Here is a 25334-nt window from a genome sequence, read left to right as displayed (position 1 = left end):
AGTGGCAAATGGGCTGTTTGGTGAAGAATGAAGTGAGCTGTAGGCCACATTCACACCACACACTATGCCACTTTGAACAGTCATGGCTTCCCCCAAAGGATTCTGGGAGCTGTGAGTTATTAGGGTGTCTCCTCATAACCCTCAGGACCATGAACAATGACAGCTCCCAGAATTATTTTTTTTTTTGGGGGGGGGGGAGCCATGACTGTTTAAAGTGGTATCAATGTACACATGGTCCTAAAACATGTAAGAGGACAGACACAATTTCGCGATTGCCAATAGCCACCATTTTCTCTTCTGATACTGCCAAGGCTTCTCTCTCACATGCAGACACAGCCATCTCTCTCTGAAGGCTGCTCTCTCTATCTCACACCTTAAAATTATCTGGTCCCCAGACACCTTTCCATTAAGAACTCCACACCACACAGACGTTTCTCTGTTTTTATTTACCTCACATGAGAACTACTATTTTCTGTTTTGCAGGTACCTCAGGCTGCACTGCAAGTTACACAGCTTCCACACACTAAGAGGGGTGGGGTGGGGTGGGGGGCTTTTGGGATGGGGTGGGGAGGGAAGCGGAGGAGAAAGAAACACTTGTTACCCTCCGTCATGAATAGGGCTACCCCCAAAAAATATGGCAGCAGCTTTACAATTTTCATGCCAGCATCACCGGGACTCTTAAATCTTTCTCCTTAGTTTCATTATGATGAATGAAACACTCTCTAGGGAAGAGTGGGGTGGGGTGTCGGGAGTTGTCTGTTCACAAAAAGCAGCCAAGCGCTTTAAGAAGCAACAGATCAGAGCTGGGGAGGCGAGAGAAGGAAGATGAAACGCACTAGATGAATTGTAGCCTAGGATGAGAGGACCTGCAAAAAGTTTTGTCTTTCCCCCCTACACATCAGCTGCCCTTAGTTTTTCTTTATTTTGTTTCTAAATTTAGGTGACTAGTGCTTTCAACCGCAACTGGGGGGGTGGGGTGGGTCGGGGAAAGAGGGGAGCCTCGTTGGAGCCAAAAGCGGGTTTAGTTGACGCGAGGGTTCCTGAAGTTTCTGCCGGCAAAGCGGGACTTGTTCCCCAGCTCCTCTTCAATCCTGAGGGGAAATGGCAGTGGAGGGAGTAAAAAAAAAAAAAAAAAAGACAAGCATGAGGAGCAATAATTTCCAGGAGAAAGGATGTGTCCAGAATCTGCTTTTTTAAAAGAAAAGATCTGTACTGATCAAGTCAAATGTCTTGTGGCACTTGCGGAGTTCAGAGAGTAATTGGGAAAACCCCTGTCCCCCTGACAGAGCTACAATTGCCTGTAAAGAGGGATTGAGTGTTAAACCACTCTGGAAATTTGTAGCGCTGTGAAGGGACATGGGGAATCTCCTGACAACTCTCAGCACCCTAAACAAACTGCAACTCTAACAAACATGTTGTTAAGATATTCCAGGTGGTGTTTTAATTTATTTCCTTTCATAACATTTACATACTGCTTAATTGGAAACCATCACCCCAACCCTCTGTAAGTTTACAAAAGGAATAAAACACTTCAATTATCAATGATCAAAAATCCAGTTAAAAATCACAATTAAAACCTTCTTTAAAAACTAGCTGATTAAAAAACCTGCCAACATTCTACATGTCTGGAGAGGCTCCCCTAAGCAAAATTATTTTTAGCAGCCATCAAAAACAATACAGTAAAAAGCCCCTGCCTGATGTCAACAGACAGGGAGTTCCGAAAGTGTGGGTGCTGCCACACTAAAAGTTTGATTTCTTCCAAGTTAACACTCCAGTATTTGTTCCAAATTTCATTGTTTCAACCACTGTCGATATTCCTGCATTTTTTTTTTGTATTTTCTGTTCTGTAAATCATTTCCAGACATGAAATTTCATGTGAACTGTATGAACACATAAGTCTCCTGTGCAGCGCATGCCATAAAACAGGGTCAACAGATATGATCTACCTCCCTCAACACACTTCAATATACATCTAAGCAAGCCCAAATTCCTCAACTTAATCCTTACCTCAGAAGCTGGTTATATTTGGCTAGACGTTCAGACCGACAGGGAGCACCAGTCTTGATCTGTGGAGACAGAAATTAAGCAAGAAACAATAAACACGAAGCATAATAGAATTATCCCTCCCCGCTTCCAATCCTATTCTCCTGCCTGCCTAATGAACATACAAGGCAGCAAATGATGACCCCTCCTGCTCCCTTCCAACACTACAATTCCACGATTTTACAAATGATGTGTTTTCTGTGGGCTGGGATTTTACATTAAGCTGCTTAGAGTTAACTTATCTCAATACTGTTATGGTGGATACTGCTGGTCTAATTACATAAAATTTGACACAATTTTGTTGAATTTATTCCGTGTATATATTTATGGGCTTTATCTATCGAAACCCTACCCAAAGTAGACACACTGAAATTAATGGATCTAAGTCAGTCATGCCCTTTAATTTCAATGGGTTTTCTCTGAGTATGGCCAACAAGAGCTACAACATCCAGCATTTTTAGCTTCGAGATCTTAGATATTATATTCAGCAGTCTAGAAATAGAAATAATACTAATACAGTCATACCTCGGGTTACAGACACTTCAGGTTATGGACCCGCTGAAACCCGGAAGTACTGGAACGGGTTACTTCTGGGTTTCGGCGGTTGCGAATGCGCAGAAGCACCGAATTGTAACCCGAGCGTGCGTAGACACACTGCTGCGGGTTGTGAACATGCATCCTGCACAGATCACGTTCGCAACCTGAGCATCCACTGTACTTAAAAGCAGACTTCTAAGCCTATGTAAGCCAGCCTTCTCTGCATGCCTAGACATGTGGCTTCCCCAAGTGTTGCTGAACTGCAATAATCCATGATCTTTGGCCAATGCCAGCTGGGACTCCATCCCATCATGTTCCGGAGGGGACGCAGGTTCCCCCTTCCCACCTTGCCCTGCAACTAGAACGCAAAAGCAGCCACCTCAGCATGGAAACACTCACCTGTCCAGTGCACAGCCCAACCACCAGGTCAGCAATGAAGGTGTCTTCAGTCTCCCCAGAGCGATGGCTCACCATCACGCCCCAGCCATTGGACTGGGCGAGCTTGCAGCTGCAATAGGAAGACAAGAGATGCTAGAAATTGATTCATTTTACAAGCAGGCTATTGAGACTACATACAAGAGCCAACTGAGTCGCTCCCCTCGCTTGGCACCAGCCATTTCAAGATTGCCTTATGTGCATCTGCACTTCTGCCTTTACAAGGGGACTGGGTGAATTCAGAGAAGACATGGAGCAGACAGGTAATAGCTTTACACCAGTCCAGACTATTAGCAGCAGTTGCCCTTGACCCCCAGCTGTTTGCAGATCTGCACATAGTCCCTTTCAACTAGATCTACTATGTCCTGTGTATGCACAAGTGTTCCAATATCTTCTTTCAGAGTGACTTAAGTTGTTTTCCTGGAGGTTGCATTGTGCGTAACAGAACCAGCAAGCACCTTGTGTTTTCAGTGTTCCTCAATGCTTAGCTTTGGAGCATACAGATCAACTCCTCATCGGTGATCTTCTCCAGTGACCCTAGCAGAGAGCCAATCCTTAGTGGATGATTCACCTTCCTTCAACTCCAATTGGCTCTAATCAGCACAAAGCATGAGAAGGCTCCTTCTCTCCGTGGCTAAAAAGCTCTCCGTTTTTAATGCTGATGGGGAGGGCTCTGGAACAAACCATTACACTGCTGAGCAAGCCTGTAAAGCAGGGGTAGGCAACCTAAGGCCCGTGGGCCGGATGCGGCCCAATCGCCTTCTCAATCCGGCTCGCGGACGGTCCGGGAATCAGTGTGTTTTTACATGAGTAGAATGTATGCTTTTATTTAAAATGCATCTCTGGGTTATTTATGGGCCATAGGAATTCGTTCATATATATTTTTCAAAATATAGTCTGGCCCACCACATGGTCTGAGGGATGGTGGACCTGTCACGGGACTGCCAAGGAACACCTCTGAGTCGGGGGGTGGGGAGAGTCTGAGCAGGAACGATCAGAAGGAGACAGAGAGGAAGTGACGGAAGGGGAAGAGGGAGAGAGCCAGGAGGCTGGAAGGCTCTCCAATGTGGAAGCAGAGCCCCAGCACCACACAGGGGGTTCAGGAACAGACAGAGAGCCTATGCCTGTGCCTTTGGCACAGGAAAGGAGAGGGTTAAAGTGCAGGGATCAGAGACGTCCCATGAAGCTCCCCCGCCTTTTCTGTTAGAGGAGAAGCAGGAGAAGACCACTCCCCGAATCTGAACTGGACAATTCGGATGCATGATTGTACTGTGCTGCTTGTACGTATGTAAAATAAAGAACTGCAAATATCTCTCTGAGTGAGCAGAGGGTGCTTATTGCGAGGAGCATACACAAACCATCACAGGATCATCCCACGGATGAAAAAGGTTGCTGCCCCCTGCTGTAAAGTATCTGCCCACTCCTGCTCTCCACTGATTCCACTTCCTGCTCAACCGCCATTTCCTCCCCTGCGAAAAGCAAGGGAAAGACTTACGCCTGGAGCGACTCTGTGACAGAGCCAATCTGGTTCACTTTCAGCAGCAGGCAGTTGCAGGACTTCTCTTCCACAGCTTTGGCAATGCGCTTGGGGTTGGTAACCGTCAGGTCATCACCAACAACCTGGATGCCTGCACTGGCGGTGAACTTCTTCCAAGCAGCCCAGTCGTCTTGGTCAAATGGGTCTTCAATGGAAACCACTGGCCATTGGGGTGGGGGAAGGAGAAGGACAACGTTACTCAGGCGGGTGGTTTACCAGTTACATACCCAGCAAATGTGTGGCCTTTCTCATGTGCTCACACAGTCCTCCCTGTCACCGCTCAAGGTGACAATGGTTCTCCACCTTCTTGTGCCTCCCACTCTGCCCACCAACAGCGTGTGGCCTTCACTCACATGGGTAATTCTTGACAAAGCCCTTATAGAGGTCAGCCAGCTGGTCAGGAGTGATGTATCTGCTGGGATCATCAGGGGACTTGAAGTCCAGGTCGTATTTCCCATCGCGATAGAATTCGGAAGCCGCCACGTCCATCCCAATGACAATCTTGTCAGTGTAGCCAGCCTTGCTGATGGCAGTCTTGAGCAGCTCCAGAGCTGAGGAGGAGGACAGCAACAGAATTGGGGTTTTTTGAACAGAAAGGTTCATCATCCAAGGTTTGTATTCAGTTCATTTTATGATCCAAGTGCTGCCTTTTTATCTCGTGCATTGCTTTGAGTAAAGGGTACTAAAAACAAGACATAAATTTACTTGTTCTGTGCTCTAAAATGGGAAAGCTCTCATGAGTCGATATCTCCTTTCTCCACAAGCGTCATCAAAGAAGGGCCCCAATGGCCAGAACATGACACCCAGGGCCTGATGAAAGATCCTTTGGGATTAGAGCAGGGGGTACATTGGCCCTAAAGAGCATTTTGCTAGTGGCAAAGCAATCCCAAACTATGGAACTCATTCCCACAGGAGACAGTGATGGCCACCAACTTTTGATGGCTTGAAGACTGCTCTTGCAGGCTTCCGAAAGACATCTGGTTGGCCACTGTGAGAATAGGATGTTGGACCCGTGGCCTGATTCAGCCAGCTCTTATGTTCTTAGGTCTCAGTGAGGTGGGGGAAAGAGAAGGGGGAATCCTTCCAAAGCCCACTCAAGGTGGTTCCCATTACACATCTCCCTGCTCTCCCCAGCAACAGCAAGTCTATTTCAGAGAGGGAAGACCCAGCTACTGAGGCCCTCAGCTGCCAGCTTGGCTGGGAGAGAGGCAGGAAGTGCTGCTTGTACCCCCAGAAGAGGCCCACAGCAGCCAAGAGAGCCTGTCTTCCTGTACAGTAAATAGCCTGGAGTGACACAGCATGGCCGGGTGGTATTACAAATAAAACGTGTAAGCAGCCATCAGCGAGTTTTCCGCATTGCTCGAAAGCAATTCTCGCCTACCTCCTGGGGGGATTCACGCTGCCTCAGCAGCTGTGTGACACCGGAGAGACACAGAGAGAAGGGTCACAGAGTTCCGTTCCTCCTGGCTGCAGGGAGGTTCACTCAGTGCCAGCTGCCCCACCAAGTATCAGGCCAAGAAAGGCCCACCTAATGCAGCACCCTGCTCTCAGAGTGGCCAACCAGATGCCCTGCATTGAAGGGGGCTGGACTAGATGATCCATGGGTTCCCTTCTAGCTCTACAGTTCTAGGATTCTATGCTCCAAAAGGAATACCATAAGGAGGGCCTGAGTGTGACAGCAACTCTCCCCACTTCCATTGGCCCCACTCGGTTCTAGTTATTATGAGGGAGGAAAAAAAATATTTATCTAATTTCTTCAGGCTATGTGTAATTTTATACAACTCTCTCATGCCACCTATTTTGCTTGCCTTTTCTCTAAACAGAAAAGCTCCAATGCTGGAACCTTCCCTTGTCCAGAAAGGTTTTATGCATCTGATCCTTCGCAAAGCAGCTATGCCCAAACGCAGAAATCCAGAAGGATTTAACGCTAAAGTGCTTAACAGTAGAGTGATCACTGCACATTGTGCACTATGGGGGAGAAAAGCTTTCCTCTATCCACTTTCTGAACACTGCATAATTTTACAAACCACTACAGTGGTACCCCGTGTTACGTACTTAATCTGTTCCGGAGGTCCGTTTGTAAACCGAAACCGCTCGTAACATGAGGCACGCGTTCACTAATGGAGCCTCCTGCTGCTCCCGGCGCGCGACTTCCGCTCGCATCCCGGGGCAAAGGTCGCAACCGGGGGCATCTACTTCCGGGTTAGCGGACCTCATAACCCGAAGCATACATTCATATGTAACACAAGGTACCACTGTATCATAAGTCTCCCCTTACTTGCCTTTTCTCCAGATTAAAAAGCCCCCAATGTTGTGGAACATTTCCTCGTAGGGAAAGACTGCACACTCTCCTTTTCTCTAACCAGTTGTGTGTGGTTACAGGTAGGTAGCCGTGTTGGTCTGCCATAGTCAAAACAAAATAAAAAAATTCCTTCCAGTAGCACCTTAAAGACCAACTAAGTTAGTTCTTGGTATGAGCTTTTGTGTGCATGCACACTTCTTCAGATACCTAACTAACTTAGTTGGTCTTTAAGATGCTACTGGAAGGAATTTTTTTATTCAGTTGTGTGTGGGGCACCTTTGGCCCCTCCAGATGTTTCTGAACTACAATTCTGAACTGGCCAATGGCCAGGGATGATGAGGGTTGCAGTTCAGCAATATCTGGAGGGACAAAGCTGCCCCACATCTGCTCTAAACCAAAAATGGCCCCCCTCCCTTACTCAACCTCCCACCCTAAATGGGATACTATCTTTCTTACTGCACTGACACTTCTGCAACCTTGCCTTTTCTGTGAACTAGAAAACCCCAGATGTTGTAACCATCCTTGCAGGGAAGGACATAGCTGTAGGTTGTCTGCATGGACTCTGCACACCAACTCAATAAGGTAGTGAAGAGCCGATCAATCCATTACCTTCTTTGTTCTCCAAGATGTTGGGTGCAAAGCCACCTTCATCGCCCACGTTGGTAGCATCTTTCCCATACTTCTCCTTAATGACGTTCTTCAGGTTGTGGTATACCTCGGCGCCAATGCGCATGGCTTCCTTGAAGCTCTCGGCCCCAACAGGGAGGATCATGAACTCCTGCATGGCCAGCTTGTTACCAGCGTGGGAACCGCCATTGATCACATTGAAGGCCTGGAAGGTGGGCAAGACGAAAGGGGGAAAGAAAACCCAAGAGGTTAATGCTCCAGAAATGCAATCTCTCCCAAAGAAAGCCCCATTTACATTGTTGGCTTATTATTATTATCATCATCATTTTTTATTTCTATCCTGCTTTTTCTCCTTGGATTCAAGGCAGCTTCCAACTTTTAAAAACATCATTATAAATTACAAAGTAAAAAACACAAACGAGTTAAAAAACCAATAATTAAAATACATCAAACACGCATTTAGAACCAGCAATTAAAACATAGTTTGCTTTGACAGCTGCCCAGTGATCAATATCATCTGCACCTTAGTTTTCAAGGGCCTGTCTGAACAGGAAGGTGCCAGATGGGCGGGGTATAAATAATAAATTATTATACGATTATAATTATATTATCTCTCTTAGGAGGGAATTCACACAATACAGGAGCCATCACAGAAATGGCTCCCTCTTGGGTTGCCACCAACTGTGCTTTTGATGTTTACAGTATCATACCACTCATGGCTTTCCCCTATAATTATAATAATAAATTGTTATTTGTACCCCGCCCTCCCTGGCCAGAGCTGGGCTCAGACCGGCTAACATCATAAATAAAGAATCCAGGGAACTGTGGTTTGCTCAAGGTGCTGAGAGTCGTTTTCCTTCCAGAGTTACAATCCTCAGAGTGGTTCTACCACCAACCCCTATTCCCAAGGAACTCTTGGGAATTGTAGCTCGGCAAGAGGAGTAGGGTTTCCCTGAACAATTCTCAGTACCCTTAGGAAACCAGTTCCCTGGATTATTTCAGGGGAAAGCCATCTGGTTGGCCACCGTGAGAAACAGGATGTTGGATTAGATGGGCTGATCCAGCAGTCAGGTTCTTAACAAGACGAGAGCCACTGAACTCTGAAAATCCAACATGTTTGCTGTTTTTCCACCCTTAATTCACAAAAGCCACTGGAATGGCAACAAAGGAAAACTTACAGGGACTGGCAGAATGACGTCCTGGTTCCCAGCCAGATCAGCAATGTGGCGGTACAAGGGAACCCCCTTCTCAGCAGCACCAGCCTTGCAGACAGCCAGGGAGACGCCCAGAATTGCATTTGCACCAAACTTGGCTAAGGTAGTAAGAAAAGGAGGTTACTTGAGAGACTGCATGGTTCCTTACATGTCCAGCAAGTCTCTGCAGTCTGCAGAAGAGATTCTCCTGTAAGTTCCAAGATCTCAGAAGCCCACTCCACAATGACTTGGAGCAGGGCCTTCAGTGTGGCTACCCCATTCTGTGGAACAGCATTTCTTTCAAGATACGCCCAGCACCCATGATAGGCACCCACTCTCTGCACTTTCTAGAAACAACTGGAAACACTTTTGTTCCAAGACGCTTTCCAAGCTGCTGTGTCTACTTGGCATAGTCTTTTATGTTAATCTGCTTTCTGGACTGTTTTTATTGCACTGTATTTTATACATTGCCTTGTACCGCATATGTTGAGGGTGATTTAATAAATGCTATATTATTTTTTAAAAATTAATAAAAATAAAATGTTTAACAACAAAACTGCTAGAGAAAATGTATCATTTGTTTACAAAATTTAAAATCAAGTCAATTTGAAACACTGGTTTTATTTGAGGTATGAAATTGTGTTTGTTTTCATCCAGGTTTTAGGAAATTTTATTGAATGCTGTTCCTATTTTTTTTTGGTCATTTTAATGTAAACCTCTTGCAGATTTTCAATCATAGGAAAGTGCAAATAAACAAACACCTGGCTCAGTCCACTATGTTTTCCTTTCCTTACATTTAGTAGGAGATGGATGATTATAGTAAAACAATGCAAGAGGAATATTTCCAAACCTAGACTCCTTTCTAGCAAAAGCACTTTCTCTCCAATAAAATGTGCATAGGAATATTAGGAAACAGTCTTGTGATGCATCAGACCATTAAGCGCATCCATCTCAGCCTTGCCTACCCTGATGGGCAGCAGCTCTCCAGAGTTCCCAGAAAGGGAACATTCCTAGCCCTACCTGGAGATGTTGGCAATTGAATCTGGGGTTCTGCATGCAAAGCAGCTGCTCCACCACTGAGCTATGGTTGTTCTCAACTCGGGTGTGGTTAGCTGCAGCATTTATGAAGGAATTGTGACTTCTTTTATTGTGCTATAAATCTTTCAGGCAGCAGAGAGGCTGAGAATCACCTGAGGAGCACCTCTCAAACTCACTAGCACAACAGTTTACTTGCTCTTGGACCCAACCCAGAGCATTCATGGCTGCAAAATCGCAAAGGTGCACTTGTCCAACCATTCCGCTTACATTTGTTCTCTGACCCGTCCATATCCAGCATCAGCTTGTCAATCTTCTCCTGCTCCACAACACTGATGTTCTGCAGGGAATAGGAGAAGAGGTAAGGCAACCAAAACAATCCACTGGGGGGGAAACCTCATGTTTACATCCTGACTTATGACTAAGCGGACACTTGCCATCGGTCCAAACAACACACCAAGGAGAGGTAACCCCGTCACTTCATTTTAGCACACTTCACCTCAATTAAGAATTGAAAATTGCCAGCTGAATAGAAAAACAGCCTAGGCAGCTCATGTGCTTTTTTAAAAAAACAGGTTGATCGGTAATGTCTGCAGATCAAGCTGCTCTTAAAGGACCCAATTAACAAACAGGGCGGCAACACTGAATTAAATCAAGTAAAACCCCTTTTGACTAAATAGATCCACGCAGGCCATCGGGGAAGACTGGGGTGGGGGCAGAGACATTAAGCTGCCTTATGGGCCACCAACCTGAACACCCCCCCAAATTAGCTTGCAAGGAGGGAGAGCTACAGAATAAATCTTGTGCACTGGGAAACATTCTTAAGGCAGGACTCGGGAACTGCAAGCAGTTTTCCACCCATAACATTATTTCATGCCGTTTTAGAATTCCCACAGCGCTTCTTAAACATGCTTTCGTGTTCATGCATCCAAAAGAAGGCCATTCGCTGACGATGGTAAGGAGCTTAGTATTATGCTGGCTTTCTCACCCATAAAAAGAACGTTAAAGAGACTGGGAACGGCTACACTTGCACTAGAGGGGTTAGTGAAATAAGGAAGGCTCCTACCTTGTTAACCAGTGCAGGGGCAATTGTTTTATTGACGTGCTCAACAGCTTTTGAGACACCTGGAAGGAACAAGCAAATCAATCACTAATCCAATCCACCAAAGGCGAAAGCAGGCATTAGTAGAGGATCACTTGCCGTTACAGCCCCAACCACCTAGCCCTCAAGACAAGATATATATATATTTTTTAAAGGGGTCAGCACGCTAGTCCTTTTTTTAAAACAGACAAAATTATGTCACTGAGGGAATAGCCATCGTCTAGGAATGCCTGCCGGAAGATTAGTCCCATAGACCATGCACAGAGGAGGAGCCTGCCTGGAGTCAGGCCAGGTTGCAAGCACACATCCTTTACCTGAGTACACAGTGCCGGCGCCAGGAATTCGTTAACATATTTAACTGCTCGGGAGACGCCTGGTGGGAACCGAGTGGACGAGGAGGGAAGAGAGAGACGGGAGAAAGGAGAAAGAAGGGAGAGAGAAAGATGAACGCCCACAAGAGACCACAAAAGCAGCAGTAGCAGCAGCAGCATGCAAAGGGGGGGGGGCAGGGATTCACAGCAAAAATGACCAGAGGACCCATAATCAGGAGTGGGGAGCAGGAAAGAGGAAGAGGCTTTAGGTCCATGCAAACCTGACAAAACCAGAAAGGCTTCATTTAACATTAGCTCATGCCAGACATCACCATCCACCTGTGGTCTGCGCCAACTATAGATTAAGCAGCTCAAACCGTAGCCAAAAGAGCAGCAGCCAAAGCATGGCTTACAGATGCTTCCCTGATTTATTTTCTTGTCCTTCCAGTGAAGCTCCGGCAAACAGCCTCTGGAGACCAAGCAATGGCTGCAACCACAGGGTCTATGTGCTGGTTCAGACACTGAAATCAATGGACCCCTAAGCTACTCATGGTTATAATTTTCAATGATTCTGCTCTGAATAAAAGTTAGTTGAATGCAACCCAGTAGTTTTAAATCAGTACTAGATTTATATATAATTACACCCACTGAATTCATTCTTTTAAAAATGTAACTTGCTTTTATTGGTGTATTTTTAAATAAATGTCTTGGATTATCTTTTATGAACCACTTGGAAGTGCTTGAGAAAGTGGAATATAACTTTAGTTAAATACATAATAAACAGCAATCCCTCCTGAGGCCTTATGGGCTGTTGTATCAGATGTTAGTCCTGGTCAGAGCAGACATATTACGGGCACGAACTTAGGTTCATTTATTTAAATGGATCTACTCTGAGCAAAACGTAGCTGGACCCATTGCTTTTAAGTACATTTGCCAGCATTCATCCCAGAGGCACCAGGCGGACTGCTCTGTGGAAGCCTAGGGAGACTTTCTGCATGAGTCAACAGGTGACATGCTAACTCCCTTTTCAACTTTCTTCCATTTCTCTATTTGTGTCTATTTTAGATTACAAATTCGTTTGGGGGCAGGGACCGGCTTAATTGAAGGCTGTGTTGCACATCAGCCTTCCCCAACCCAGTGCCCTCCAGATGTTGTTGGATTTAAGCCACTCCCCTCCTGCACCTTTTCCCACCAAGAACAGGTGAGTGAATGTGTGGGGGCTCCTCCCTCAAAGCCAAGAATGATGGGAACAGCAGTCCAAATAACCTGGAGAGTTTAGGCTCAGCTGGCAGCTTAAATTGTGTAAGGATTATAAACCAAGCCATTTCAATCAGAACGTCGACACCTCTTTGCCACATCACCAAAACTATTTTTGCATGCAGGGAGGAAGGCAGCAAAGCTTGAATGGACTAATTTTGCAAGGCCACGGGAAAGGGTCCCTTACGCAATGCCCTTTGCAGAATCTCGGCCGTAGCTGGGAGACACAAACCGGGGGCGGGGGGCAAAAAGAGCAGTAGAAGGAGCATCTGTGGAACAGCACCCAGAAGCACCAAGTTGGGAGAGCAAAAGAGAAAAAACAACAACTAGTTCATTCACCACACCAGGAAAGCTTTACCTTTCCCCAGGAAACGGGTCTTGTCATTGTCGCGCAGTTCCAGGGCTTCATAGATCCCAGTCGAAGCTCCACTTGGAACAGCAGCTCTGAAGAGACCTGGAGAAGAAGGAAAAAACAGTATTGGTCCTGGCAAGCTCTGGGAAGACAGAGAAACATTTGCACAGAACTATCTCACAGTGGCACATAGAGATGAAAGAGGAAGTGGGGGAAAGTGTCGCTCTGCCAACCTCCTCTTCCAGCTCCACTTTGACCACCTAAAACTGCGATGGGGCAGGACGGCCCCTGGCGTTGGCTGCAGCCTAGTGGGGCCTGAGCTCCTGCCTGATAGCTCAGCAGCAGATTAAAGGCAGGAAGACCTCAAGTCACATGGGTGGAGGCTTTGTAGCTCAGCATTCCTTTCAACCTTTGCAGGCAGGTGGTGGTGTCCCCCTGCCCATGGTGGGAGGGGCATGAAGCAAAGTGGGCGGGGCAAAGGATGCCAGTTTTACCTTTGTACTGTAGGCTGGCTTCCAACACACCCCTTCTCTATTCTCCTCAGGCAGGCAAGAGGCATCAAAGCTCAAGGACCTATTTCAGCCATGCAAAGACACTCAGGGAGCGTGAGAAGCAAGGCAGGGCTTGGAGACAGTCTCGAGGGTCAGGCAGAGAGGACTGAAGGGCTGCATTTGGGCCTCTGGGGCTGAGATGCCCTGCCCCTGACATAGCTGTGCCTCAAAGGTTGGTTGCCACTTTAATGAACACTCAGATAAAGCTTTTTACAGACGGACAGTGTTCGTTCATTCAGAGCAGGCCAGATTAGTGCACACCTCGAGTCCCTGGGAGAGGGTGGGATTCAAAGGGATTGAGCCGCTGTGTGTCTCCTGACCTGGCACCCGGCCACCTATTCTGTGCCTTCCTCTAACGCAGGCTGTGCTCACCCAATTATGCGTCCTCCTTCCGTGTTCCTTTATTTACCTTCCCCTTTATTTAGACACACACAATGCTTTGTGGCTAGGCCTGGTGTCCCAACAGGAAGCAGCAACTATTTCTCTGTCGCCCTCCAGACGCCTCCTTCCTGTGTAGCCTAATGATAGCTCCTGTTTTGGAAGGATCTCATTTGGAATCCCTGACAGGGCTCGCTTGCAATCCTGCTATAATTGGGGTTGCCCTTTTTTAAAAAGAGAAAAGAAAGAAAAACTCCGCTCCGCCGCTTCTTGCGCTGAGAGGCCTCTGTCGGTTCACATCTCCCTCCCTTTCTCTCTGCTGGCCACTGTGCCTTTTGTTATTGCTGCTCCTTTGTGCAAAGCACAAACTAAGCACAGACAATAGCATTTGCAGGCTAGGCAGGGAGGGTGGCCTCCCTCTGGTCAAAATCAAGAGAGGGTCACCCTAATGAGCCTCCGTTGGGCAGGGAGAGTTGGCATCTCAAGGCTGGAGAGCTCTGGCTTGTAAAAGAGGAAGATGGGCACTTGTCCAGCCAACATGGGGGCTTTATCCCCAAGCAAGCACTAAGAAATGACATCTGCACTATAAATTTAAAGCATTCATGGCATCTCCCATAGACTCCTGGAAAGTGGCGTTTGGTAAGGGTGCTGAGAGTTGTTAGGAGACCCCTATTCCCCTCATGAGGGACGTGGGTGGTGCTGTGGGTTAAACCACAGAGCCTAGGACTTGCTGATCAGAAGGTCGGCGGTTCGAATCCCCACAACGGGGTGAGCTCCTGTTGCTCGGTCCCTGCTCCTGCCAACCTAAGCAGTTTGAAAGCACGTCAAAGTGCAAGTAGATAAATAGGCACCGCTCCGGCGGGAAGGTAAACGGCGCTTCCTTTACCTTTTATTCCCCTCATAGAGCTACAACTCTCAGTGTGTTTTTAAAATCTGTCCTTTTCAGGGGACTCTGGGAACTGTAGCTCTGTTGTGGCTGGTAGCCTTATCCTCTATGAATTTATTTAATCCTCTTTTAAAGCCATCTAAGGAGAGTAGATTTGGGGTCACCAACCATACAACATAAATAGAAAACTGCACACACATTTTACTTTTCCAAGGGATCTGGGAAAAGGTCAGATGCAGAAAAATTAATCTGAGCTTTGAAAAGCACATAGGAGATGAACTGAGGAAGTTGGAAAGAGGCACTCTTCCAAATTAGTTCCATGCACTTTTCAAGGGAGAAAAAAAGAAACCACCTTCACATCCTCCTGGACCAGAGGGGCAGTGAATGGGAAGGGAGGGTTCAAAGGCTTTGTGGGCGCCAGGAAAAGACCTCAAGAACACCATGGCACCCACAGCTGTCCTGGATTCACTATGCTAGCTAACACTTGGAGAAGAAAACATTCCCCCTAAATTTTAAGACACAATGGATGGAGGCAAAAATTCTGGGAAAGCCCCAATTCACACTGCCATCTCACTGCAAAATGGCAAAACAAAAGGCCATCTGCAAGGAGAAAAGTAGCAACTGTGCAAAGGGCTAGGTCTGAACATTTCACCCTTGCTGTGCTCAGTGGCGTAGCGTGGGTTGTCAGCACCCGGGGCAAGGCAAGTAATTTGTGCCCCCTAACCCGTGGTTTTGCGCCCCCTAACCCTAACCCCCAGATGTTGCGCCCGGTGCGGCCGGCCCCCCCTGCACCCCCCACGCTACGCCACTGGCTGTGCTCATTTTCTGCTTGCAGGGAGGTGTGGGAAATGGGAAACCTCAGCTGCAGGCCAAAATGGTACAGCCCTCTACCACTTTGTTCCGCCACATGCCTAGACTCAGCCAATCAGAAAAGAGAACGCAAGTTATACCGGCCCCCACTGCACTCAGCCAACCCTCCAACCTGGCTCAGAACGTTTATGGACCATTCTCCCCCCACTTCACACACACTGAACTGCCCTGCCTTCTCGGTTATCTTCAGTGTATCGGGTTGCCACAGAGGCCACCAAAATGCAAGGCCAGAAGCAACTGGCTGCAGTCCACCAAGGACGGCTACAGTAAGATGTCATCCTACACTCATAGCAGCTGGAAGTTTTATTTTTATCTTCAAGCTTTAACATGCTGTTTGCTGGGTGGCGGAGATTTTGACACATTTGACTGTCCCGCCCCTCACCCTCCCTCCACACACACACCAAGTTTTCCTTCAAACTACACCACAAAACCTTGCTGTATAACAGATGGTGGGGGAGAGAATGAAGGGGAAGAATGATCAATGGCTTGACTCAGAAATAAGGCAGCTCCTTATGTTCTCCAGAGTCAAACATGAAATGGAGGCGGAGACTTTACCCCCATCCCTCTTCTATGTCCCCTGAATGAACCATGGAGGTCAACCACAAATAATGTGTTTAGAGGAAAACAAGAGGCTCATTTTTCCAGTTTGGTGGCTTTAATAATAATAATAATAATAATAATAATAATAATAATAATAATTTATTTATAGCCCACCCTCCGCAGCCGAAGCTGGGCTCAGAGCGGCTAACAACAGTAAAAGTAACACAGTTTACATAAAATCACAATCAATTAATTGAAATACATTCTAAAATCAATTCATTCTAAAATCAATTCAGAATCAAATTAATTGCAACCATTGGGGAAGAGTTCTATGAGGATTACCAAAGGAGTGGGTCAGGCTGTGCCTTGGCCAAAGGCCTGGTGGAACAGCTCTGTCTTGCAGGCCCTGCGGAAAGATGTCAAGTCCCACAGGGCCCTAGTCTCTTGTGACAGAGTGTTCCACCAGATTGGGGCCACAGCCGAAAAAGCCCTGGCTCTGGTTGAAGCCAGCCTAACCTCCCTGTGGCCCGGGACCTCCAAGACGTTTTTGTCTGAAGACCATAAGGTCCTCCGTGGGACATACCAATCCAACATTTGTCAAGAACAGAAAGTGTATTCTTAAACAATCATACATATAAGTAGCCATACATAAAGGTATATAAGAATCTGCTTTACAGAGTAATGCCCATTGAGCTCAGTACTGTCTACACCAGGGTTTCTGCAAACTTGGGTCTCCAACTGTTTTTGGACTACAACTCCCATCATCCCTAGCTAGCAGGACCAGTGGTCAGGAATGATGGGAATTGTAGTCCAAAACAGCTGGAGACCCAAGTTTGGGAAACCCTGGATCTACATTGACCGGCAGTGGCTCTGTGGAGTATCCCAGGCCTACCTGGAGATGCAAAGGATTGAACCTGGGACCTTCTGCATGCAAAGCAGGTGTTCTTCCACTGAGCTATAACCCTTCCCTGTAGAGAACCCTACTATATCAGACCTAAAGTGCCATCTAACCAAGGACCCACTGCTAGAAGAGGTCTCAAGGGATAGCAGACATTCAGAGTTAGCTTACCTTTGCTGGTGTGCAGGTCTACCTCAACAGTGGGGTTCCCACGGGAGTCAAAGATTTCGCGAGCATAGATCTTGAGAATGGACATTTTGTTTCTCTGTGGAGGAGGAAGAGGGAGAAAACAGCACTTTTAAACTTAAAAAACAAACAAATACACAGCACAATGGCCACCAGTGTCCTTGGTGGCCCAAGATTCCCAAGCAACATAGTAAGTTGTCATAATAATAATAATAATAATAATAATAATAATAATAATTTATTTATATCCCGCCCATCTGGCTGGGCTTCCCCAGCCACTCTTACACATAGTTAGACCATTGTTCCACCAAGGGCCACACCGGCACTATTTAAAGCACTATGAGGCCGGCTTAAACAGTTACTAAACATTCTTTAAACAACAAATTTTGGGAGCTGTAGTTTGTTCATGGGTGTTGAGTTGTTAGGAGGTGCCAGAGCTACAGTTTGCGAAATGGTTTGAGAATCAGTCCCTCTCACCCAGGGAACTCTGGGAATTGTAGCGCTGTGAGGGGAATAACTCTCAGCACCCTTAAACTCCCAGAATTCCTCAGGGGAAGCAGTATCATAGTGCTTAAATGTATGGTGTGAATATGACCTAACGCATGTCTATACAAACATTATGTACTATCTCTTAACAGGTAAATAAAAAAATTGATAGTTTCTTTTTAAAAAAAGAGTATGACCTAATGCAAAACTTTCTGCACATGAAAAACTGCGGCCTGCCCCCAAGCCAGTGTGGTGTCGCCATTAAGAACGCTGCACTAATATTCAACTGGGCTATATGGTTGCCTGCCTACTGCCAGTATTATTATTCATTAGAAGGTCAATTCCTTTCAGAGAAGAATGAGAAAATGGGAAGACTTGAATTTTGTGGAAACTGGGGGTTTGTTTGTTTTTAATGGAGCATGCAGGTCTGGAATCAGTTGCAGAAGCTGTTCGGGGCAATACAGTCTCTGCATCATCTATGCTCCCTCTAAGACTAATGCTCTTTGCATGAGAATTAAGTTGAAGACCATCACTGCAGCCTGTGGCAGTGAGTTCCAGAGTTTAACTATGCGCTGTTGTGAAGAAGTACCGGTACTTTCTTCCATCTGCCCAGAGTCTCCCAACATTCAGCTTCATCGGACGACAACACTGGGCTCCAGTAATATGAGCAAGGAGAAAACTGCCTCTGTGTTAGATTTCTTCAAGCTGTGTGAGATTTTAAATGCCTCTATCATTTCCTCTCCCACTCACCTTTTCTCTAAACTGAAAAAATCCCAAGCACTATAATAATCATTTCATCGCATGGGAGCTGCCCCAATCCCTTGATCAGACAGCCTTGATATATTTGATCTTTTGCAAACCAGCTATCCCCCGAGGCAAAAAGCCAGATGGATCCTTGCAAAGTCGGTGTTTAATACTAAGCTGATACTCTCCACTTTCTCTTTTGAAAAGTATCTGGATTTTTTTTTTTTTTTTTTTGCAGGAAGCCTCTTATATGCAAAAGCTACTGCCTAATAACTTGCCTCGTTGTTGTTTTTTAAAAAGAAGCAGCAGAAGCAGCTAATGCAAAAGGTTATTTAGTCTTCTGCCCAGCAAAGGATACTCACTACATGCTGGCCCAGCTGCCTAAACAGGCTACAAAGATGAGGCGGCATTAATATTACTCAGAAGTCCTTGAACAAGTGACCTCCCTCTAAACCCCGCCCCTTCCTGCACAGCCTGGCGTAGATCATTGCAGCACTGCAGCTATTCAGAACTGCATCCAGCTAGTTCTCTGTTTAACCCTCTGTCTGCAGTCTTCCCCTTCTGCCTCCCTGGACCCGGGGCTGGTGGGTATTTAAAGACTGGAATGGAGAAAGTAGATGCACCCATTATCTACCAAGAAGTCTGGACCGTTTAAAAAAATCTTTTTTAAAAAGTCACAACAGTTGCAGCACTAACTCTACAAATATCCCACAATCGCTGGGTTGCGTTGTTTGGCATAGAATGCAGTGTCCTCCAGAGGACCTCAGCTTTCAAAGGGAATGGGGGATCAAGCGGCTAGTCCTCAAGAGCATAAGGACAGGTGGCAAAGCTTCTGCACTTTGGACAGGCGTGCGGAAGCTACTCCTGCTGGAATTCCCTCATCTGTACACCTATTAAAGGGGCAGGAGCCCTAGATTTCCCTTTTCCCCACCTCACTACTCTTACTGACTTCAGAAACTTTGGAACCTGTGAAGAATGAAGGGGGAAGAGCCATAGCTCAGTGGTACCGCATTTGCTTTGCATGTCAAAGAGAACCCTTATCTGAAATCCTAGAGAGGTGCTGCCAGCCCGTGCAGACAAAACTCAGCTAGGTGGACCAGTGGGTTGACTCAGTATAACGCTGCTCCCTGCGTTTCTAACAGGTAGGAGGCAAGCAGGATTTGGGAAGCATCACAGCTCAAGTAACAGAACATGCAGAAGGGTCCTGGGTTCAATTTCCCAGTATCTCCAAGGGAGGCTGGAAGTGTCTGAAAACCTGGAAAGCCACTGAGCCAGTGGTCTGATTCAGTATAAGGCAGCTTCCTATAGTGTCCTTGCCACACCCAAAGGAAATACTTTTGAGATGAACATGCATCAACCTGCACAATTAATATGTCACACAAATCAGAGCTCACTCCCCCCACCGCTGCCCCAAAGCACACACAATTCTGCCCTTAGCAAGAGGACAAATTAACCAAACTGAGAGTAAGTGGAAATTATTAAGCTCCAATTTATTCCAGCTAACACAGCCAATAATAGCCAGGTATGATCTACTATCTACTCCAACATCACCTTGAGGGCAGCAGGTTCCCCATTCCTAACTGAGGCCCCTGATAAGTTTCATGGCACATGCTTCAAGCCACATAAAATGGACTCTTCCATTTGTGTCTGAATCTGCGGGTTTGGAAGTCAGTGAGCATCATTTCCTGCCTGCCTCAAGATGTCTAATTCTGCCCTGTGACTCAGCATTTCATGTAACTGAATTAAAAAAAAAAAAAAAAAAAAGAGGAGACTGAGCTCAGGAATGAGGATGGCTCAATGTCTGTCCTTCTCCACCCTATCCAGCCACATGTCCCTAGATTCCTCAAGGAAACCAGATTTGACCTCTACACCGTGTGCCCTTTGGAACAAACTATTGACCTTTTTTTGCCAAAACTGCTGATTAGAATCCAGAGAGGAAGGAAAACTAAGCCTGGGTTTAATTCGTTTTTTAAAAAACCAGATGTTTCAAGGACTTCCTTCCACCTCTTCCTCTCCTCTAATCCCCTACTTTTCATCTGGCTCGCTTCCATGCTTCTCCCTATACCTGGAAAAAGCCTTATTAATCCATTCAAGATGCCACCCTGAACTGAGGCCTTTTTTCATGTTCCCACTCCACAAGAGGTCTGGAGGGTGGCAACACAAGAAGGGACCTACTCTGTGGTGGCTCCCTGTTTGTTGAATGCTCTCCTTAGGGAGGCTTCACCTGGCACCTCAGTTACATATATAAGATCCTGGCTGGCAAAAAGGTTTCTCTTCAGCCAGAGCTTTGGCTGATTAACATTCTATGGCCTTTTAAATGTGTTTGTGGGAGAGTGGTTATTGGTTTAAGTTTTATTATATATTTTGTGTTCCCATTTTGTATTTTTTGGTAGTGAACTGCCCTGTGATCTTCCAATGATGGGTGGCATATATCATCATCATCATCATTATTATTGTCCTCTGTGAGCTAAGAGCTTTTGGAAGCTTCTTTGCAAAGCCTGCATAGGAGCTCTGGGCAGGGTTTTGTTACTCTTTCATGCTGTTTTAGTCACCACTTAGAAGAGCTAAGCAGTAAGGAACAGCATCCCCCAAACTCTGCTTTATTCGCTTTAGTTTTCAAAATGCAAGAGATGCACCTTTCTGGGAGATATTTAAGAATGGGCAACACGTCATGCTCGGGTATAGGAAGATTTTAAAAACTAAGGTGCTCTAGGCAGCTGATGTAAGAATCTAACATTCAATATTTGGGAAAGGAGAGATTAAGGACTGCTGCTTTTGCAAGAGGGTCAAAGAAGAGATGGAACTGCAACATCCACTATTAATCATTACTCAAACAGTACAGGTTTCGTCATTAGATACAGAAGAGTCTTGCAGCAATTCTAGGCTACAATGCTAACCATGTCCACTCAGAGGTAAGTGCAGTTAGGATTGCAGCCTAAGTTCAAGTCCACACAATACATTTAAAAGCATATAATTTCCCCCAAAGAATTGTGGGAATTGTAGCTTGTTAAAGGGAACTGTAGCTCTGCTGGCTGACCTACAGCTCCCAGGATTCTTTTGAGGGAAGCAATGCACTCCAAATGCAGTTCTGTTAAGTTCTGCTCAGAATAGACCCATTTAAATGAAAGGAGCCATGGAGCCATGTCCACCAACTTCAGTGGGTCTACTCTGAGTAGGACTAGCACCAGATACAACCAATGGGGCCTTAGAAGAAAATGTAATTAACCTCAGGCATGGCTTCCAGACATCACAAAGCTGTTGCACTTGCAGCAAAACCAAGACATCTCTCCCTCTGGAAATGGTTAAATAAGCTTCTTAGAAACTCAAAGAGCTTCTCCCAGGAGGAAGACTGCATCAAAAACCTACCCCTGCACCAAGGGAAAGTCCATCTGGTGCAATCGATCCATGACGCAGATCCTCCTACTCATTGTAGTTAAGGAGGAAGAGGAGGGGCAGTTAAGTTGGGTGTGAATCATGAGGCTTAAAAAAAAAGTCTTCCTTCCTTCCTTCGGTTTTTAGCACATGGCTGCAACATTCTGTGTAACCCAGCAACTGCCACCCTCATAAATCCATGCTCAGCTTTGCACAACGGAATGTGGCATGCAAGGCATGATAGCCTAGAGACATGAAGCCTGCTGCCACACATGTCTCCTAACCCAGCTGCTAGACTGCTGCCTCCTCCCAGTCTTGGAATTCTACAGGATGGTATTTTAGTTACGTTCACATTTTTATGTAACCAGGGAACTTCACAGACAGGGTTACAGAATTTGAGGGCCTCTGCTATGTGGGCTGGTCCCTAGGAAAGCATCAAAGTTCTAAGAGCAGGAGAAGGAGGAAGTGTTTGGTAGTGTGTTAGGTAAGGCACTCCTTTTTCCTTCCTGCTCAAGAAAGGTTAAAAAAAAACCACACCAGTGGGCTACTGAGTGCTCCTTGCGGTGTTTCACATAGACCTGATTGAGTGAAAGCGAGGCCAGCAAGGTGGATAGGGAGGAGAGAGATAAGGAGCTGATCACAGCATGGTGCACGCTGTAGAATCATGCTCTGGCCATACTTCTCTCACCCCCAGACCACGCAAAGCACTGCAGGTAACAAGTTTCCATCCTGGTTTGTCATTAAACTAGCCTCATCTTCAAGTCAGTATTACTTTTGGAGGGTGGCAGCTAGTTTTATGGGTCTCTAGAGTACTTAGAGAGGGCTTTCCTAGCTCCCATTCCTTGGGAGGGTCAATCACGCCAGGATTAACCCTTCGTGGGAGGAAGTAGGAAGGCGAGGAAAAAAGATACCCAAGATCATCCCTTGCACAGCTACTCTGCCACTTATGCTTCTAGAGGTTGCATGCACACCATACATTTATAGCACCCCCACAATAAATCTCAGCAACCTTAAACTACAGTTCCAATGTTTCTTTTTCTTAGGGAGGGGGGGTCTACTTGAAATGTATGGCCTCTCTTCCACACCCCATTTTCTCCAATAGACTGACACCGTTTACCTCTAACCACACACTTTACAGACATTTACAGAATCCAGGCCCTTATGGGGCTAGTCCGTAGGAAGGAAGGCATCCACCTCACCCTGGACCTAGACGAGCCAGCAACTTTTATCTGATCTTGAAACTGCTTAGAGAGAGAGAGAGAGAGAGAGAGAGAGAGAGAGAGAGAGAGATGGAGCTGGTTTTAGAGGCCTATAATGGGACTTTACCGGAGGACCTTGGTAACCTTCCTAGTGAAATGATATTAACTTCGGACAATGATTTTTTTTTGGGGGGGGGGGGAATGCCCGAGCTCGGTCCTTTGTTCGCCCTGCTAAAGGAAGTCCTGACTTCACAGAACCAGTTGGAACGGCCCCTCCACCCCGTATATTTGCAATGGAGACTCCCTCCCCTCTTTCCTTTTCTGCAAAGGCTTCCCCGTTGCAACATTTTTGCAAGCGTATCCTTCTTCCCTAAAGCAACAAGCTTTCTCCCTGCTAAGGAAGGAGAGATTTTAGGATCCCTCCACCACCATCACTTACCTGTGACTAAGCTGGAGCGCTATCAGCACCTGCAAAATAACAATAACAATACTAGCAGTATAGAATAATTTTCCTTACAAAAAAAGAACGACAACAGACGGCTAATTGGAACCAGCACCGCTCTCAGCTCGCGCTCCCGGGCAACTGGGGAAGATCCGCCCGGCTCGCGCTGAACTATAGTCCCGTCCATGCAGATTAGGGGCACCCTTCCCGGCTTCTCATTGGCTGGCCTGGCCCCTTTGCCTCTTCCTGATTTGTCGGGAAGGGCCTCTCGCCAGCTCAGCCTCCTGGCGCGTGCGCTACGTGCCCGAGCGGGCCCTTTTGCTGAGGCTGCTCGCCTCCATAGATGGCTCTTTTCTTTTTTTTTAAGTGATGGAAAATCCCCATTTTGCTAAGCGCAGAAAAGGGGGGTGTTCTGAAGCAGAACAGCCTCGTGGTTCTCTCCCCGCCCTCCATGCAACAGTTGCAAAGCGGCACAATTCGCCGGTAGCCCTAATAAAAGCTAGGATTTATTATTTTCTCTCTGTCTCCAAAATTTTATGCTACATAAAGCAAATTTTGCATATACACATCGAAATTTAAAACCGGATAAATCATTTTTATCATTCAAAATGTAATATACTGAAATCAAACTTTTAAAGACAAAAATGTTAGCTTTTTAAAAAAGTTACATAAACCACATTTTTTGATATCTGCATCAGTTAGAAATCAAGGAATTCTTTAATTTATTTAGGTCCAAACTTTGCAACATGCATCCCAACTATCTAAAGTTTTTGTCTCTCAGCCTAGCTTACCTCACAGGGCTTTTGTGAGGAGAAAAAGGGGGGTGGGAAGCAGGGAAAGAACCTTTGAAAAAACAAAAAATATCACTAAATTAATTTTTCAGGTTTCATGCATGTGGGCACAGATGCTCAAGCCTATTAACTGGATTACAAAAAGGTGGCCATTATACAAGAATGCCACCATCAGTCTCAAGTCCTTTCATCGGTTGGTTCAAGTTTATCTGAGCACGTGTAGAGTTCCTTTGTAAAAAAAAGGAACATTCTCTGCATGTGCTCAGAGGCAAGCTCTAAACTACCTTAATCATATGTCCCACAACAATAAACAAGATCTGATTAATCTAATGATATACAGTGGTACCTCAGGTTACATACGCTTCAGGTTACATACGCTTCAAGTTACAGACTCCGCTAACCCAGAAATATTACCTCGGGTCAAGAACTTTGCTTCAGGATGAGAACAGAAATTGTGTTCCGGTGGCGCAGCAGCAGCAGGAGGCCCCATTAGCTAAAGTGGTGCTTCAGATTAAGAACAGTTTCAGGTTAAGAACGGACCTCCGGAATGAATTAAGTACTTAACCCGAGGTACCACTGTACTTATCTCGGTACAATCTTATACATGCACCATCAGAAATAAGACCATTGTAGTTAAGAAGAGCCCTGCTAGGCCAACTAGAGCCGAACAAATTAATAATAATAATAATAATAATAATAATAATAATAATGGGGTGGGGGTGGGGCAAATGGCTCTCTGGAATCTCCTCAGGCCTCACTCCCTGTCATAGGCCACAGCTTCTCTGAGTGCTTTTGCCTGGGTGGAAAGCTGGAAGGTGCCTCTTTGCTTTCCTGAAAGCAGTATGGAGAGACATAGTGTTGTGGGAACACCTGACTTTTGCATGCTGGCTGGCTGCACAAAGGTAAGAATGATATCTTTTGCTGGTGGCCCCACCCTTCTGGCAACATTGCCCACAAGAGAATGTGACCCTGGAGCTGAATATGGCTCCCCAGGCACTGAACTATGAGAACAATAATAAGAGCCCTGCTGGATGGGGTCAAAGGACCATTGAGTTCAGAATCATGTTTCCCAGGCGCTGTGGTCTAACCCACAGAGCCTAGGGCTTGCCGATCAGAAGGTCAGCGGTTTGAATCCCCATGATGAGGTGAGCTCCCGTTGCTCAGTCCCGGTTCCTGCCAACCTAGCAGTTTGAAAGTGCAAATAGATAAATAGGTACCACTCTGGCGGGAAGGTAAACGGCGTTTCCGTGCGCTACTTTG

The 25334-nt window shown here is 46.2% G+C and overlaps 1 protein-coding gene across 3 annotated transcripts; it reads right to left on the bottom strand.

Moving 5' to 3' along the window:
• Positions 1-427: 427 nt before the first annotated feature.
• On the bottom strand, positions 428-23505 carry ENO1 (enolase 1). 3 transcript variants are annotated; one of them, XM_081871164.1, is made up of 12 exons: positions 23359-23505; positions 17026-17119; positions 12738-12833; positions 10776-10834; positions 9980-10049; positions 8660-8793; positions 7464-7686; positions 4906-5103; positions 4511-4712; positions 2980-3088; positions 2008-2066; positions 428-1091 (listed from the first exon to the last, which is right to left on the bottom strand). In XM_081871164.1, the coding sequence occupies exons 2-12, from the start codon at positions 17108-17110 to the stop codon at positions 1022-1024; spliced, it is 1305 nt and encodes a 434-aa protein (XP_081727290.1). In that variant the 5' UTR covers positions 17111-17119; positions 23359-23505; the 3' UTR covers positions 428-1021. The 3 variants fall into 3 exon arrangements, with proteins under 3 accessions (XP_081727290.1, XP_081727291.1, XP_081727289.1); XM_081871165.1 differs by lacking the exon at positions 10776-10834 and adding an exon at positions 11126-11184 and having other exon boundaries at positions 23281-23440; XM_081871163.1 differs by having other exon boundaries at positions 23281-23439.
• Positions 23506-25334: the final 1829 nt, after the last annotated feature.

Source organism: Podarcis erhardii, assembly GCF_964252035.2.
Source record: "Podarcis erhardii genome assembly, chromosome: 7".
NCBI classification, from domain to species: Eukaryota; Metazoa; Chordata; class Lepidosauria; order Squamata; family Lacertidae; genus Podarcis; species Podarcis erhardii.
The sequence above is the reverse complement of the archived record's forward strand: the minus strand, read 5'-3'. Positions and strand labels throughout refer to the sequence as shown.